This window comes from Hylobates moloch, unplaced genomic scaffold, assembly GCF_009828535.3.
Source record: "Hylobates moloch isolate HMO894 unplaced genomic scaffold, HMol_V3 SCAFFOLD_10, whole genome shotgun sequence".
Taxonomy (NCBI): domain Eukaryota; kingdom Metazoa; phylum Chordata; class Mammalia; order Primates; family Hylobatidae; genus Hylobates; species Hylobates moloch.
Genome location: NW_026652285.1, coordinates 97309509 through 97328363, shown reverse-complemented (window position 1 = coordinate 97328363; position 18855 = coordinate 97309509). Strand labels below are relative to the sequence as shown.

At 43.6% G+C, this 18855-nt stretch overlaps 2 protein-coding genes across 5 annotated transcripts in view; both read left to right on the top strand.

Moving 5' to 3' along the window:
• The window catches only part of PPP6C (protein phosphatase 6 catalytic subunit), a 45463-nt gene that overhangs the window by 3845 nt on the left and 22763 nt on the right, over positions 1–18855 (top strand). Inside the window, exon 1 of one of the 4 annotated variants that reach the window (XM_058445228.1) lies at positions 2837–2962. The exons of 2 other annotated variants lie outside the window; for them this stretch is intronic. In XM_058445228.1, the coding sequence (XP_058301211.1) occupies positions 2909–2962 (54 nt within the window). In that variant the 5' untranslated portion in view covers positions 2837–2908. Of the gene's footprint in view, positions 1–2836; positions 2963–5500; positions 5769–18855 lie in introns of those variants that run through there. One more of the 4 variants, XM_058445229.1, reaches the window with a different exon arrangement.
• On the top strand, positions 11142–11535 carry LOC116475658 (NADH dehydrogenase [ubiquinone] 1 beta subcomplex subunit 3-like). The gene is given in 2 exon segments (XM_032165119.3): positions 11142–11399; positions 11402–11535. Coding segments are annotated over 2 exon segments (327 nt in total). The 5' UTR covers positions 11142–11194; the 3' UTR covers positions 11524–11535.

Genomic DNA, 18855 nt, shown 5'->3' with positions numbered 1-18855 from the left:
CAACCTAAAATTAGGCCAAGAAAGTATGCCAGGAGTACTTTTTCTGAGGCTGTAAAGGCAAAATAAAACATTCTATTAAGAAAAGAAATCATTGAGGCCACTTAATGAACATGATGGAAAATATTTATTCTGGTAGAAAAGAAGACAGAAATTTACCTGTGTTTTAAATTGATTAGAAGATAAAATACTAAATGCATGCGATGTTCCAGATTTAATCACGATTTCTGTTTTGCTAAGTTGGAAGTGGTCGCATCAGTAGTACTGGACCAAATCTACATAACTGTTTTTGTTTGTTTGTTTGTTTTTTTGGGACATAGTTTTGCTCTTGTTGCCCAGGCTGGGGTGCAATAGTGTGATCTTGGCTCACTGCAACCTCTGCCTCCCGGGTTCAAGCGATTCTCCTGCCTCAGCCTTCCTGAGTAGCTGTGATTACAGGCATGCGCCACCACGCCCAGTTAATTTTGTATTTTTAGTAGACACAAGGTTTCTCCATGTTGGTCAGGCTGGTCTCGAACTCCCCACCTCAAATGATGCACCCACCTCGGCCTCCCAAAGTGCTGGGATTATAGGTGTGAGCCTGACCTGTTTGTTTTTTTGAGACGGAGTCTTGCTCTGTTGCCCAGGCTGGAGTGCAGGTGCACATTCTCAGCTCACTGCACCCTCCGCCTCCTGGATTCAAGCGATTCTTCTGCCTCAGCCTCCTGAGTAGCTGGGATTACAGGCACCCACCACCACCCCTGGCTAATTTTTGTATTTTTAGTAGAGATGGGGTTTCACCATGTTGGCCAGGCTGGTCTCAAACTCCTGACCTCAGGTGATCCACCCTTCTCAGCCTCCCAAAGTGCTGGGATTACAGGCGTGAGCCACCATGCCTGGCATACATAACAGTTTTGAAGGAATAAGAATGACAAACGTGGGCCAGGAGGCTGAGGCAGGAGAATTGCTTGAGCCTGGGAGACGGAGGTTGCAGTGAGCTGAGATCGTGCCACTGCACTCCAGCCTGGCCAACACAGTGAGACCCTGCCTCAAAAAAAAAAATGACATATGTGAAAGTGAATGGACCACAGTGTAACCTTTCCTATAAAGAGCTCATGTGATTTTATCCATAAGAAAGATTTCAGAGAGATTAATAAAAGGTACAGATTCCATACCTGGTTAAGTGGAAGAATTAATGATAAAGGCAGGTTTACTGAATACCTGTATTTAAGTATTAATAATTTGGGGGAGCAGGGGTTCTATAACTTGGAGGTTGTCTAATTTCTTGGACAGTTCTTAAGGGTGACATGTTTATCTGAGGTTTTTTTTTTTTTTTTTTTTGAGACTGAGTCTAGCTCTATTGCCCAGGCTGGAGTACAGTGGTACCATCTCAGCTCACTGCAGTCTCCACCTCCCGGTGAGTTCAAGCAGTTCTGCCTCAGCTGGGATTACAGGCACCTGCCGCCATGCCCGGCTAATTTTTGTATTTTTAGTAGAGATGGGGTTTCACCATGTTGGCTAGGCTGGTCTTGAACTTCTGACCTCAAATAATCCACCCACCTCGGCCTCTCAAGGTGCTGGGATTACAGGCGTGAGCCACTGTGTCTGGCCGAGTTGTTTGGTTTTGCAGTGAATTTTTCTTCAGGTACACTGAAGACAGCTGAACACGGTACAGCAGTGAGGGATGCATCTGGCTTTGTATGGGGCTAGAAGAGTGTTTTCTATGTTTGCGAGATCCTTTCTTATATCTTGTTTGTCCTTATGGCCACATTTCATTTGTCTTTTTGGCCACAGAATTACATTCTCCTTTGTTTTATGAAAATAGTCTTATAACAATGTTCTCCAGTAGAAATAGCATGCTCACAAATGTAAGCTTCAAATTTTCTAGTGGCAATTAATTAATTAATTTTTTTGAGACAGCATCTCACTTTGTTTGCCATGGTGGAGTACACTGATGCAGACATGGGTCATTGCAGCCTCAAGCTCCTGGGCCCATGTAACCCTCCTGCCTCAGCGCCCTGAGTAGCTTAGGACTTCAGGCATGTATTACCATGCCTGGCTAATTTTTTGAATTTTTTTGTAGAGACAGAGTCATGCTTTGTTACCCAGGCTGGCCTCGAACTCCTGGCCTAAAACAATCCTACCACCTAGGCCTCCCAAAGTGCTGGGATTACACATGTGAGCCACCGTGACTGGGCCACATTTTTAAAAAGTATAAAAACAGGCCAGCCGTATTGTCTCACGCCTGTAATCCCAACACTTTGGAAGGCTGAGGCAGGCGGATCACCTGAGGTCAGGAGTTCGAGACCAGCCTGGCCAACATGGCAAAGCCCCGTCTCTACTAAAAATACAAAAATTAGCCAGGTGTGGTGGTGAGTGCCTATAATCCCAGATACTTGGGAGGCTGAGGCAGGAGAATCACTTGAACCTGGGAGGCGGAGATTGCAGTGAGCCAAGATTGTGCCGTTGCACTCCAGCCTGAGTGACAAGAGCGAAACTCCATCTCAAAAAAAGAAAAAGTAGGCCAGGCATGGTGGCTCACGCCTGTAATTCCAGCACTTTGGAAAGCCAAGGCGGGCCGATCACTTTTGGTCAGGAGTTCAAGACCAGCCCGGCCAAAACATGGTGAAATCTGTCTCTACAAAAATATACAAAAATTAGCCGGGCATGGTGGTGCATACATGTAATTCCAGCTACTTGGGAGGCTGAGGCAGGAGAATTACTTGAACCCAGGAGGCGGAGGTTGCAGTGAGCCGAGATTGTGCCATTGCACTCCAGCCTGAGCAATAAGAGCAAGACTCTGTCTAAAGAAAAAAAATGTATAAAAACAGATAAAATTTATTTTGGTAATATTTTAACCCAACTTCAAGATGTAATCAATATAAAGTTATTAATGTAACATTTTGCCGTTTTTGGGTACTAATTCTATGACATGTGTCTATTTTCCACCTACAGCACATCCCAATTTGGACCAGCTACATTTCAGGTACTCATTAGCCCTATGTGGCTATAGGTATTAGATGGGACAGTGTAAAGTTTTTGACCACTTCCCAGTCTTTTTCTCAGAATTTCAGAGCTGAAGGAGAATCAAAATTCATTTGGTACTATACTCTTCTCACTTTACAGAGAGAGAAACTGAACTTTGTAGTCTATGATTTGCCTGAGGATGTACAGCTATATCAGTGACAGCCAGAACTTGATTTGAAAGCCTCTGTGTGCAGAGCTCTTTCTGATACAATTTATGACTTTTTAGGATGGCTAATAGCATGCTTTTCTAGGTACATCTTCCACTACATCACCTTTTTTTGTTGTTGTTAAGATGAATTCTCGCTCTGTCGCCCAGGCTGTAGTGCAGTGGCGTGATCTTGGCTCACTGCAACCTCTACCTCCCGAGTTTAAGCAGTTCTCCTGCCTCAGCCTCCTGAGTAGCTGGGATTACAGGTGTGCCCCACCGTGTGTGGCTAATTTTTGTATATTCAGTAGAGACCGGGTTTCACCATGTTGGTCAGGCTGGTCTCAAACTCCTGACCTCGCGATCCGCCCACCTTGGCCACCCAAAGTGCTGGGACTACTGGTGTGATCCACCGTGCCCGGCCCACCTTTTTTTTTTTTTAACTGTACTTTCTGTTCTGGGCACACTGGACTGCCCTCTACTGATAACATGCCCCGTACTTTCCCTGTTTGCTTCTGCTCAGTCTACTTTCACCTGTTTATTAAAATAATTATACAGTACAAATATTAAATCATTTAATACTCATAAGGTTGTGAATTGAGTACTAGTATTTGCCCTGTTTTACAGACAGGTAGCCGAAATTCAGACCGATTTAGTAACTTTCCAAAGTCATACAGCTAGTAAGTAAGTGAAACTGAGTGGGATTCAAACTTAGACAGTCTGGCTTCAGGGTTCACATTTACAACACCATTTAAGCTTCTTCTATAGAACACCTTGTATGCCCTCTGTTTACCTCCCTTTTGAGCTCTAGCTCAGATGGTACTTCTTCTATGCAGGGCTCCTAGGTTCCACAGTCAGAATTTATTAATAATGATTAGAATTTACATAGCCACTTACAGTTTTGAGAGCCCCTTCATGTTGGTTCTGTGATGTACACAATCCTTGTGATGGGCAGAACAGATATCATCAGAGCCAGGACTTGGTGAATTTCAAGTGATTTTTGCCATACTGACTCAACAGAGTACACATCTGAGTTTATTTGCTATTTTAAAATTCCTGTTCTTCTCTTTCCACACTGACGTTGCTTTACCCCATAGCATTTTATTGCCCCATTTTACCACTTAGAATGTTCTGTCTTATATGATAGCAAATATGTCTATCTCCATTATTAAACTGGAAAATTCTTGAAGGCCAGATTCATTCCTTGTTTTTGTTTTTGAGATGGAATCTCACTCTGTCCAGGCTGGAGTGCAATGGTGTGATCTCAGCTTGCTGTAACCTGTGCCCCACTCCAGATTCAAGCCATTCTCTCACCTCAGCCCCCCAAATAGCTAGGATTACAGGTGCAAACTACCACACCCAGCTAATTTTTGTATATATATATTTTTTGGTAGAGATGAGGTTTCACCATGTTGGCCAGGCTGGTCTCGAACTTCTGGCCTCAAGTGATCCACCCACCTCAGCCTCCCAAAGTGTTGGGATTACAGACGTGAGCCACTGTGTTTGGCCATTCCTTGTTTGTGTTTTCCACAATTTTAGAACACTGCGCTGTATGTGATAATCAGTAAAGGTTTATTGACTCAAACTGTGTACTGCTTTATGACAAATACTTGTTTCTTCTTCTTCTTTTTTTTTTTTTTTTTTGAGGTAGCGTCTCAATTCTGCTGCCCAGGGTGGAGTGCAGTGGTGCAGTCGTAGCTTGCTGCAACCTCAAACTCCTGGGCTCAATTGATCCTTCTGCCTCAGCCTCAAAAGTAGCTGGGAGTACAGGTGTGCAATAGTGTGCCCAGCTAATTAATTTTTTTTTTTTTTTTTTTTGAGATGGCATCTCACTCTGTTACCAGGCTGGAGTGTAATGGCACGATCTCGGCTCACTGCAACCTCCGCCTCCTGGGTTCAAACGATTCTCCTGCCTCAGCCTCCCAAGTAGCTAGGACTACAGATGCATGCCACCATGCCTGGCTAATTTTTTGGTATTTTTGGTAGAGATGGGGTTTCACTGTATTAGCCAGGATGGTCTCTATCTCCTGACCTCGTGGTCCACCCGCCTTGGCCTCCCAAAGTGCAGGGATTATAGGCATTAGCCACCGCGCCTGGCAAAAAAAAATTTTTTTAAGGGATAGCATCTTGCTGTGTTGTCCAGGCTGGTCCCAAATGCTTCAAGTGATTCTCCTGCCTTGGCCTCCCAAAATGCTGAGATTATAGGTGTGAGCCACTGTGCCCAGCCAACAAACACTTATTTACATGGTTCCTTGTGTTAAGTACTGTTCCCTGTGGGTGCCAGGGGCAGAATCGGATACTTGTGTCTGCCTTTGAGGGGCTTTCAATATAGTAAGGGAGGTAAAGAGGTAAACAAAGGCTGTAATAGAGGCTGCCCAGGGTGTTGGCAAACAGAAGAAACAGTATGTAACTTTAGAGTCAGAGATGATTTCATAAAGGAGCAGTTAGGAGGGGCAGAGTTCAGGTAGACAAAATGAGAAGGAAAGAACATGCAAACAGAATAAATACCATGTGCAATAGTATAGTGTAATTTGCAAGAACATGGCTGGTTCGGGGAACTTGAAGTGGTTTGGTGTGGCTGGAGGTGGTACTGGAAAGAAAGATGCCAAATCATAGAAGAGTAGGCTGTTAAACTTAGATTGTTATCTTTTAGGTGGTGCATGAACACTTTGAAATGTTTTTATATTTTAGAGAAAAATCATACTGTGATTCGTGATACTGTTTAAAATGTAGCTAACTAAAAAGTAGATTCAAAGAAAATTATTACAGGGATACACTGTTGTATGTGGTAGGAATATGACAAAATAATGAAAATGGTATTTGGTGTTTGGGAAACACTGCCATAAATGGAGGAATATGCTTGAGGAGTTTTTAAGAAGGAGAATAACAGTAGGCTTTTTTTTTTTTTTGAGACAGAGTCTCGCTCTGTCGCCCAGGCTGGAGTGCAGTGGCACCATCTCTGCTCACTGCAAGCTCCGCCTTTCAGGTTCACGCCATTCTCCTGCCTCAGCCTCTCCGAGTAGCTGGAACTACAGGCGCCCACCACCATGCCCGGCTAATTTTTTGTATTTTTAGTAGAGATGTGGTTTCACTGTGGTCTCGATCTCCTGACCTCGTGATCCGCCCGCCTCGGCCTCCCAAAGTGCTGGGATTACAAGCGTGAGCCACTGCGCCCGGCCAACAGTAGGCTTTTGAAATGTTTATTCTGGCAGCATTGTGGACCATGGATTGGAATGCGTGAAAAATGTCATAGAAGCATTAGGCCCGGTGATATGAGAGTCTGAGATAAGGCAATGATAAGTGATTGTTGTGTTGGAAAGGAAATGAAGAAGGTATAGTGGCACCTGTTAACAGATTTGTTCTAGGTTATGATGAAGAGAGTTTAGCATAATTTCTTAGTTTCTGGCAAGGAATACTTAGTACTATAACTAGATTAAGGAATACGGGAAGTTTGGTTTGGGCCATATTGAGTTTGAGATGCTGCCAAGCTAAGACATTGAGATAGAGGTGTCCAGAATTGCTCTTGGATACTTATGTCACTTAGATAACAACTACTTATTGATTGCCAAATGTGCTCTAAACACTGTTCTAATAGTATTAAACTCAGGAGAAAGATCTAGACCACTCCTTCTCAACTGGGGGCAATTTTGCCCCCTAAAGGATTTTTGGCAGTGTCTGGAGACATTTTTGGTTGTCACAGCTGGGGCAGGAGACGGGTGGGAAGTTGCTATGGGTATCTAGTAGGTGTAGATGTCAGAGATTTTGCTAAACATCCACAAGACAGCAAGCAGCCCCCTGCAATGAATAATTAGTAGTGCCATGGTTGAGAAACTGATCTGGCCTGAGGATACAGATAGTACCTTCTGGATCATAAGTGTGTGAATATCATGGTCATTCCAGATTCCTAACTTCTCATTCCCAGTGATCTGTATTATAGTAGAGACTTTATATAAAGACTGTGTGAAATATAATGTTAGCTAGATATTTATTTAGTTAGTTACTTAGCTAGCTAGTTGAGATGAGGTTTTGCTATGTTGCCCAAGCTAGTCTTGAGCTCTGGGCCTCCAGCCATCTTCCTGCCTTGGCCTCGCAAAATGCTGATATTACAGTTGTGAGCCACCACACCTGACTGTGAGATCTTTATTTTTAAAGCTAAGAGTATTTTATAAATACCAGTATGTAAAAGTAGATAAAAGGAAGTAGTATGTTTTAGATAACAAGATCAGCTAAACAAGTAATTTTAAAAGTTTAGAACCCAGTGTTTGTGGGGGCAAGAGGGAACTGGGAGACAGAACAGAGAATAGAATGGAACTGTGAACAAATGTCTTGAGGAAAAGGTAGAGAAGAGACATAGAGGTCTGCTAAGAATGATGGCTATGAACCCCTTCCTGTTCAAGGATTAGAAAGTAGTTGGGCACCAAACATACGAAAAAGAGCACTGGTCATTAAAGAAATGCAAATCAAAACCACAATGAGATACCATCTCATGCCAGTTAGAATGGCAATCATTAAAAAGTCAGGAAACAACAGGTGCTGGAGACAATGTGGAGAAATAGGAACACTTTTACACTGTTGGTGGGAGTGCAAATTAGTTCAACCGTTGTGGAAGACAGTGTGGCAATTCCTCAAGGATCTAGAACTAGAAATACCATTTGGCCCAGCAATCCCATTACTGGGTATGTACCCAAAGGATTATAAATCATTTTACTATAAAGACGCATGCACTTGCATGTTTATTGCAGCACTGTTCACAATAGCGAAGACTTGGAACTAGCTCAAATGCCCATCAATGATAGACCGGATAAAGAAAATGTGGCACATATACACTATGGAATACTATGCAGCCATAAAAAAGAATGAGTTCATGTCCTTTGCAGGGACATGGATGAAGCTGGAAACCATCATTTTCAGCAAACTAACACAGGAACAGAAAATGAAACACTGCATGTTCTCACTCATAAGCGTGAGTTGAACAATGAGAACATATGGGCAGAGGGGAGGGGAACATCACATGCTGGGGCCTGTCGGGGGGTCGGGGGTAAAGGGAGGGATATCATTAGGAGAAATACCAATTGTAGATGACGGGTTGATGGGTGCAGGAAACCACCATGGCATGTGGATACACGTTCTGCACATGTATCCCAGAACTTAAGTATAATAAAAAAAAAAAAATAGAAAACAGAACACACAAAAAAAGAAAAAGTATTTGGGCATGATGAGGAGAAAAGGGTATAGTTTACCCTAAATTTGGGATAAAGCTGTAAAGGGTTTGGGAGGAGAGGAGCATGTGTCTTCACCATGATGACAAGGCAGGGCTCTTTGAGGCCACTGTGAATGTAGTTGATTGAGTCACGTAGCATTTATAGTGAGATTTCATAGACTTCTTATTTTTGTGTGTGCGTGATAGCGATTTGTAAGCTACTGCCAAACTAGAGATAAGAGGCAATAGCTTTGGCTTAGAGACATAGCTCTCTAAATCATCAGTTGGGGTCAGCAGAGGTGGCAGTCGTAGGACGCAGCTGTAATTTTACTCTAGTTAGTGTGCCTAGGCCCTGGTTGAAGGCTGCTGCTAGGTAGTTTACATGTGTTCTCCAGACACTCAGTCTTTCAGATTGACAGAGTTTCACAGTGATGTTCTTCAGTTTATAGTCCACTGTTATTTTCAGGCTAGCACATAGTGTATGGGGTGGTAACCAGGGATGACTTCAAGTTTAGGAGGCCTTATGGACTAGGAGAACCAGTTACATGTCAGCAAAAATTCTGACACATTGAAATATGGGAACCGGCCAGACACAGTGGCTCACGCCTGTAACCCCAGCACTTTGGGAGGCTAAAGTGGGTGGATCACCTGAGGTCAGGAGTTTGAGACCAGCCTGGCCAACATGGCGAAACCCTGTCTCTACTAAAAATACAAAAATTAACCAGGCATAGTGGCCTGTGCCTGTAATCCCAGCTACTAGGGGGGCTGAGGCAGGAGAATCGCTTGAACCTGGGAGGCGGAGGGTGCAGTGAGCCGAGATCACACCATTGCACTCCAGCCTGGGTGACAAGAGCGAAACTCCATCTCAAAAAAAAAAAAAAAGTACAGGCCAAATGTAGAATCATTCATCAGTTCCTGGCATATTTGTTCTTTAATGCAAATAGGTTGCAAACTTTGGATGCTAATTATTATAAAAATAATAAATATGTATCATAGGTCTAATGGATTATTAATAGAAGTAGGATGCTGTCCAACACTGATATTTTGAAATTGACTGGAAAGACAGCCATCTATCCACAAGGACTAATTGGATTGAGTGGTTGTGGTCAAGGTTGTGATTATTATTATTTATGAGCTAATACATAGGGCTGTGGGGTGTTGGTATGGGGATGAGGGGAGTGACTGCTAATGTGTATATGGTTTCTTTTTGGGGTGATGAAAATGTTCTAAAATTGATTATGGCGATGGTTACCACCACTGTGAATATAATGAAAACCATTGACTCTTAGCCTTCAAAGGGATGCATTTTATGTAGGTGAATTATGTTGCAATAGTTGTTTTAAAAAATTAAAACAAGTGATTTTTTATGATGCTCACACTTGTAATCCTAGCACTTTGGGAGGCTGAGGTGGGTAGATCACCTGAGGTCAGGAGCTCGAGACCAGCCTGGCCAATGTGGTGAAACCCCATCTCTACTAAAAATATAAAAATTAGCTGGGCATGGTGGCAGGTGCCTGCAATCCCAGATACTTGGGAGGCTGAGGCAGGAGAATCACTTGAATCCGGGAGGTGGAGGTTGCAGTGAGCCAATATCACGCCATTGCACTCCAGCCTGAACAACAAAGCAAGACTTTGTCTCCAAAAAAAAAAAAAAAGAGAAAAGGAAAGCTGAAGCTGGATGAGGAGAGATAGCCAAGCCCATGTCTAGGGAAAAGCGTACTTGACTGAGTGAACAGAAAGTACAAAGCCTCAGAGGAGGGAGCATGCATAGGTAGCCCCCCAGACCTGGTGAGGCTGGTGTGTGGGGCAGCCTCTGTGGAGAGGAGTTAGGACGAAACTCCGTCTAATAAATAAAAATAAAAAATTATATTCATAGTTTCCCACCCTCCAAACCAAACCTATAAACAAATCAAAACAATCTGCTCTTTTTATTTTTTTTTTTGAGATGGAGTCTCGCTCTGTTGCCCAGGCTGGAGTGCAGTGGCGCGATCTCGGCTCACTGCAAGCTCCGCCTCCCGGGTTTGTGCCATTCTCCTGCCTCAGCCTCCCGAGTAGCTGGGACTACAGGCGCCTGCCACCACGCCCGGCTAATTTTTTGTATTTTTAGTAGAGACGGGGTTTCACCGTGTTAGCCAGGATGGTCTCGATCTCCTGACCTCGTGATCCGCCCACCTCAGCCTCCCAAAGTGCTGGGATTACAAGTGTGAGCCACCGCGCCAGGCCAAAACAATCTGCTCTTGAAAGAAATAGTTGATAAGCCAGACTTCATTAAAATTAAAAGCTTTTGCTTTGTGAAAGACCCTATCAAGAGAATGAGATGATGATCCATGTACTGGGAGAAAATATTTGCAAAAGACATGTCTGATAAAGTATTGTTACCCAAAATATGCAGAGAATTCTTTTTTTTTTTTTTTTTTGAGATGGAGTTTTGCTCTTGTTGCCTAGGCTGGAGTGCGGTGGCACGATCTCAGCTCACTGCAATCTCTGCCTCCTGTGTTTTATCCTGCCTCTGCCTCTCGAGTAGCTGGGATTATAGGCATGTGCCACCACACCCAGCTAATTTTGTATTTTTAGTAGAGATGGGGTTTCTCTGTGTTGGTCAGGCTGGTCTCAAACTCCTGACCTCAGGTGATCCGACCTCCTCGGCCTCCCAAAGTGCTGGGATTACAGACATGAGCCATCATGCCCGGCCTACAGATAACTCTTAAAACTCAATAAGAAAATGAACAATCTGATTAAAAAATGGACAAAACAAAGTTGCTGTCAGATCATGCCAGTTTTTCAGAATGGTTGTGCTGAATTACTCTTTCACCACCTAGGTGTGAAAGTGGAAGGCACATCACAATATGTTTTCCTCAATTCTCACAGTCTTGCAAGACGTGGCCCATGGACATGGACATGAACATGGAGATAGTAAAATGGAACTTCCAGATTATAAACAATGGAAGATGGAAGGGACACCAGTAGAAACTGTCCAGAAGAAGCTGGCTGCAGGAGGGCTAAGAGATTTTTTGGGCCGCAGTGAAGCTTGGAGATATGTGGGTGGCTTTGCAGAAATGTTTCCTTTGTTGCTGCATTATTACCAAGATTCAAATGGGGATTTGCTGCATTTGTGGTAGCTGTAGGAGCTGAATATTACCTGGAGTCCCAGAATAAAGATAAGAAGCATCACTGAAGATAATACCTGGAAGTATCATAGTGATTTCTTAACTCTCTAAGATTTCCTCGCTGTAGCCTACTTGCCTGGTTTGTCCCTTAAAGAATATTAGTAAGATATAATGAAGTAAAATAAATACATATATGCCAAAAAAATGGACAAAAGACACCTCATCAAAGAAGATATAGTGATGACAAGCGTATGAAAAGATGCTCTACCTCCTGTGTCATTAGGGAAATACAAAGTGAAACAACCATGAGATAACCAGTATATACCTATTAGAATGGCCAAAATCCAGAACACTAACAGTACCAAATGCTGATGAAGATGTGGAGCAACAAGAACTCTCGTTCATTGCTGGTGGGAGTGCAAAATGGTACAGCCACTTTGGAAGACGGTTTGGCAGTTTCTTACAAAACTAAACAAACTCTTCATATAATCCAGCAGTCCTGCTCCTTGATATTTACCCAAATGAGTTGTAAATTTATGTCCATACAAAAACCTGTACATAGACTTTTATAGCCACTTTATTCATAATTGCCAAAACTTGGAAGGAACCAAGATGTCCTTCACTGGGTGGATGGATAAACAAACTGTAATACACCCAGACAATGAAATATTATGCAGTGCTAAGAAGAAATGAGCTATCAAGCCATAAAAAGACATGGAAGAACCTTAAATACATATTACTACATGAAAGAAACCAACCTGAAAAGGCTACATATATATGATTCCAACTATATGACATTTTGGGAAAGGCAAAACTATAGAGACAGTAAAAAGATCAGTGGTTTTCAGAGGTTGGAGGGAGGTGAGTTTGAATAGGTAAAACTATTCTGTGTGATACTATAATGGTAGGTACATGTCATTATACAATTGTCAAAACTTACAGAATGTGCAGTAGGAGTGACCCTAATTTAAACAAACTATGACCTTTGGATGATAATGATATGTCAGTGTATGCTCATCATCTGTAACAAACGTACCACTCAGGTGTGAGATGTTGATGCGGGGAGGCTGTCTGGGGGGAGGGGCAGGGGGTATATGAGAACTCTACTTTTTTCTTTTTTCTTTTTTTTTCCCCCTTTTTATGGAGAACGAGGTCTCTCTATATTGCCGAGGGAGGTCTTGAACTCCTGGGCTCAAGCGATCCTCCTGCCTTTGCCTCCCTAAGTGGTGGGATTACAGGCACGAGCCACTGTGCCCAGCAAGGGAACTCTGTACTTTCTTTAAGATTTTTTTTGTTTGTTTTGAGACGGAGTCTTGCTCTCACCCCAGGCTGGAGTGCAGTGGCGCCATCTCTGCTTATTGCAAACTCCGCCTCCCGGGTTCACGCCATTCTCCTGCCTCAGCCTTTCGAGTAGCTGGAACTACAGGCGCCCGCCACCACGCCCGGCTAATTTTTTGTATTTTTAGTAGAGATGAGGTTTCACTGTGTTAGCCAGGATGGTCTCGATCTCCTGACCTCATGATCCGCCCGTCTCGGCCCCCCAAGGTGCTGGGATTACAGGCGTGAGCCACTGCGCCTGGCCGGGAACTCTGTACTTTCTGCTCAATTTTGCTGTGAAGCTAAAACTGCTCTAAAAAATAAAGTCTATTTACAGGGGTAAAAAAACACAATAAAAAAAATCTACTTTCCCTGGAGTTGTAACTGTCTCAGTAATGATTATTTGCAGCCTTCTAATTGTTTAAGCCAGAAACCCCGAGTCATCCTTGATTCTTTACTTTCTCTTAACACCCTGTATCCAGCCGGTCATAAATCTAGCAGATGCTACATTCAGATAACATCTGGAATCTATTTTCCCTATTTTCTCCTTCTACTACCCTGTCCAAGCCAGTTAACTTTTACCTAGATTATTATAGAAGACACTTAACTGATCTCCCTGCTTACTCCTTTGTCCCCATTCCAACCCCAGCCCAGCCACCCCTCCACCACCATCATTCCATTTTCTCTTTTCTTGTTTTTTTGAGAAAGGGTCTCGCTCTGTGACCCAGGCTGGAGTGCGGTGGCACAATCTCAGCTCACTGCAGCTTTGACCTCCCGGGCTCAAGCGATCCTTGCACCTCAGCCTTCCAAGTATCTGGGACTTCAGGCACATGCCACCACGCCCAGCTAGTTTTTGTATTTTTTGTTCGGACTGGCTTTTGCCTTGTTGCCCTGGCAGGTCTCGAACTCCTGAGCTCAAGTGATATACTCACCTCGGCCTCCCAAAGTGCTGGGATGATAGGTGTGAGCCACCAGGCCTGGCCAGTTTGTTTTCAACATAGCTGACTTAATATCATGTCAGTCTTCTGCTCTACAACTTCTAATGGCTTCCCGTTACACTCAGTAGAAGCCCAGGTCCTTATTTTCACCACCAGTGACCTAAATAATTCTGTGATGCTCTCCTGTTTTTCTTCTCATTCAGTTTACTCTAAACACACCAGCCTTGATGATGTTTCTTAGACAGCAAGCATGCTTCACATCAGGACTTTTGGTCTTTATTTCTCTGCCTGCAGTATTGTGTCCTCATAGCCTTACCTCCTTCAGAGTTTTGCTCAAAATTCACTTTATCAGTAAGGCTTCCATACTATCCCTGTTTAAAATAACAGCACCTACTCTCCACCCCAGCACCCCATCCCTCTTCTAGTGTGTCTGTTTTCTCTATACTTCCTTGATATCACTATGTGACAAATTGCTGTTATATATTTTACTTATTTATTGTCTGTCTCATTCTATTAGAACGTAAGCCCCTTGAGAGCAGAGTTTTTAGTCTGTTTTGGTCATTGCTATTTACTTTGTATCTAGAACAATACCTGGTAACATACCAGGCATTCCATAAATATTTGTTGCATTGAACAACTAAATATTCAATATAGTGTAGTGGAAAGTGGTAGGAAACTTGGATTCTAGATCTGTTGCTAAGATTAAGTAACATCTTAGTCTTATTATCTAAGTCAAGCGAGAAATTTGGCATAGGTAATTTCTTTCTTTTTTTTTTTTTTGAGACGGAGTCTTGCGCTGTCGACCAGGCTGGAGTGCAGTGGCACGATCTCGGCTCACTGCAAGCTCCGCCTCCCGGGTTCACGCCATTCTCCTGCCTCAGCCTCCCGAGTAGCTAGGACTACAGGCACCTGCCACCACGCCCGGCTAATTTTTTTGTATTTTTTTTTTTTGGTAGAGACGGGGCTTCACCATGTTAGCCAGGATGGTCTCCATTTCCTGACCTCGTGATCCACCCGCCTCGGCCTCCCAAAGTGCTGGGATTACAGACGTGAGCCACCGCGCCCGGCCGGCGTACTAATGCAAACCAGAATTTTATAATTCTGATGGAACCTTCGAGAACATCTTTCAGTATAAAGTTTAAGGCTCAAAGTTCAGAAACGTTGTTTCACTCACCAGCATCTATTTTTTGCTTTTGTTTTTGTTTTTTTTTTGAGACAGAGTCTCACTCTGTCATCCAGGCTGGAGTGCAGTGGCGTGATCTTGGCTCACTGCAACCTCTGCTCCTGGGTTCAAGCAATTCTCCTGCCTCAGCCTCCTAAGTACAGGATTACCGGCGCCCGCCACCACACCCGGCTAATTATTTGTATTTGTAGTAGAGATGAGGTTTCACCATGTTGGCCAGGCTGATCTTGAACTCCTGACCTCAGGTGATCCACCTGCCTCGGCCTCCCAAAGTGCTGGGATTACAGATGTGAGCCACACACCTGGCCTGTTTTTTTTTTTTTTTTTGGACAGGTTCTCACTCTGTCACCCAGACTGGAGTGCAGTGGTGCGATCTCGGCACACTGCAACCTCGGCCTCCCAGGCTCAAGCGATTCTCCTGCCTCAACCTCCCAAGTAGCTGAGATTACAGGTGCGTGCCTCTACTGACTGGCTTATTTTTATATTTTTTAGTGTAGACAAGGTTTTGCTATGTTGGCTAGGCTGGTCTCGAACTCCTGACCTCAAATGATCCACCTGCCTCAGCCTCCCTAAAGTTCTGGGATTATAGGTGTGAGCCACCACGGCTGGCCTGTTTTTGTTATTTTTTTTAATGAGTGATGGATGTACTATATGGTAGGACCATGGATTGATTTGTTGAAGCATCTAGGTGTGGAAAATTCAACACAAACAGGAGCTAGCTACCCAGGGACTCAAGGCCAGAAGGATTCCAGGCCAAAAGGAGGATCTTGCCTTTGAGGTGCTATTTTAAGATCAGGAACTTACCCTAGGAATGAAGGCAAATCATTTTATTTTGAAGTTTTCTGATTTTTTGTATAATGTTTAGGAAATTAACAACTCTATTTCCCCTCATTTTCTTTTGGGAGCCCTTTTTTTTCTCCTCCCCCTCCCATTGAGTTCTGTTCTTGCCACTGTGTAGCTATTGTTGTAGCTGTAACTGTTAAAGTGTTTCTCATATATTAATGAGATTGTAGCGTTTAGATTCCTTAATTAATGTTGAAAGTAATTTCATTATGCTTGTTAGTTTAATTTCTCCTTTCTTGGCAGACCTATCATAAAATCCAATAAGTCTTTGGCAATAGTACAAACTGGTCTCAGGTAGGAAGGAAGGTTCCACCTGCGACCTCCAGTTCCCTGTATATAGCAGGGATGTATACTTCCTTTTCCAGAACGTTGGTGTGAGAATCATATGCTTTCTGTGACATTTTTTGGTTTACTTTCAGTGGACAAATATTTTTGAAGTGCAAACATTTAGAGTTCCTTTAACAAAAAGAATGGCTTGGCTGGGTGCGGTGGCTCACGCCTGTAATCCCAGCACTTCGGGAGGCCGAGGCGGGCGGATCATGAGGTCAGGAGAGCGAGACCGTCCTGGCCAACATGGTGAAACCCTGTCTCTACTAAAAATACAAAAATAAGCTGGGTATGGTGACGCATGCCTGTAATCCCAGCTACTCGGGAGGCTGAGGCAGGAGAATGGCTTGAACCTGGGAGGCAGAGATGGCAGTGAGCTGAGATTGTGCCACTGCACTCCAGACTGGCAACAGAGCGAGATTCCGTCTCAAAAAAATAAAAAAAATTTTAAAAGGCTCATCGTTTTTTTTGTTGTTGTTGTTGTTTGTTTGTTTGTTTTGAGAAAGAGTCTCACTCTGTTTCCCAAGCTGGAGTGCAGTGGCGCAATCTTGGTTTACAGCAACCTTTGTCTCCTGGGTTCAAGCGATTCTCTTGCCTCATCCTCCTGAGTAGCTGGGATTACAGCCGTGCACCCCCATGCCTGGCTAATTTTTTTTTTTTTTTTTTTTTTTTTGAGGTGGAGTCTCTCTGCTGCCCAGGCTGGAGTGCAATGGGCGCAGTCTCGGCTCACTGCAACCTCTGCCTCCCGGATTCAAGTGATTCTCCTGCCTCAGCCTCCCGAGTAGCTGGGATTACAGGTGCCTGCCACCACTCCTGGCTAATTTTTGTTTTTGTTTTTTTTTTTTTTTTTTTTTTTTGAGACGGAGTCTCACTGTCGCCCAGGCTGGAGTGCAGTGGCGCGATCTCGGCTCACTGCAGGCTCTGCCCCCGGGGTTCACGCCATTCTCCTGCCTCAGCCTCCCGCATAGCTGGGATTACAAGCGCCCGCCACCTTGCCCGGCTAATTTTTTGTATTTTTTTAGTAGAGACGGGGTTTCACCATGTTAGCCAGGATGGTCTCGATCTCCTGACCTCGTGATCCACCCACCTCAGCCTCCCAAAGTGCTGGGATTACAGGCGTGAGCCACTGCGCCCAGCCTAATTTTTATATTTTTAGTAGAGATGGGGTTTTGCCATGTTGGCCAGGCTGGTCTTGAACTCCTGACCTCAAATGATCCGCCCACTTTGGCCTCCCAAAATGCTGGGATTACAGGCAAGAGCCACTGTGCCCAGCTGGCTCCTCAGTTTTAGATTTGAATTTTATAATTATAGTTAACCTTTTTATTTCAAAATATCCCAGTTTTCCCCAGTGGTAACATTTTGTAGAACTGTAGTGTAATGCCACAACCAATACAACGTCAGCCAACGTTGACACTGATAGAACTCATGATCTTAAGGTACAACCCAAGATCATCACCTCATGATGTTCAGATTTCTTCAGTTTTACTTGTGTTTCTGTGTGTGTGTGTGTGTGTGTGTGTGTGTGTGTGTGTGTGTGTGTATTCAGTTCTTTGCAGTTTTATTGGATAAGGGCTCATGTATCCAACTCTATAGTCAAAATACAGAACAGGTCCATCACCACAAGAATTCCTCATGTTGCCCTTTTATAGCCACACCCACTTCCTTCCTGCAACTGTTGGACCCCTGGCAACAACTAATCTGTTCTCCATTTCTTTAATTTTGTCACTTCAAGAATGTCGTATAAACATGGCCGAGTGCAGTGGCTCAATGCCTGTAATCCACCACTTTGGGAGGCCGAAGCAGGCAGATCACCTGAGGTCGGGAGTTTGAGACCAGCCTGACCAACATGGTGAAACTACTAAGAATACAAAAATTAGCTGGGCATGATGGTGTGCACCTGTAATCCCAGGTACTTGGGAGACTGAGGCATGGGAATCACTTGAACTGGGAAGCAGTTTGCAGTGAACTGAAATTGTGCTACTGGACTCCAGCCTGGGCAAGAGAGCAAGACTCTGTCTCCAAAAAAAGGGAAAAAAAAGGTTATATAAATGGAATTATACAGTATATAACCTTTTGGGACAGTTTTCTGTAGTTTTGTTTTTTCACTCAACATAAATGCCTTGAGATGAATCCAGGTTGTTTTGTGGCAGTATTCATTTCTTTTTATTGCTGAGTAGTATTACATGGTGTGGATGTACCAAAATGTGTTTAACCATTCACTCATTGAAGGATATCTGATTTGTTTTTAGTTTTGGGCTATTATGAATTAGGCTTCTGTGAGTATTTATATACAGATTTTGAACATGTTTTTATTGCCAAGACTACAATTGCTGGGTCAAATGGTAAGTGTGTGGTTTGCAATTTATTTTTTAAATTACCAGATAAAGACCTTTTACTGGCTGGGCACGGTGGCTGACACCTGTAATCCCAGCACTTTGGGAGGCTGAGGTGGGTGGATCACCTGAGGTCAGGAGTTCAAGACCAGCCTGGCCAACATGGTAAAACCCTGTGTCTACTAAAAATACAAAAATTAGCTGGGTGTGGTGGCACACGCCTGTAACCCCAGCTACTTGGGAGGCTGAGGCAGGAGAACTGCTTGAATCTGGGAGACGGAGGTAGAAGTGAGCTGAGATCGTGCCACTGCATTTCAGCCTGGGAGATAGAGTGAGACTCCGTTTCAAAAAAAAAAAAAACCAAAAACCTTTTACTGTTAAAATTATTTCTTCGTGTATATATATGTATATATGTGTGTGTTTTTTTGGTGAAAAGCATCATTTTACAGTTCTTGTAAA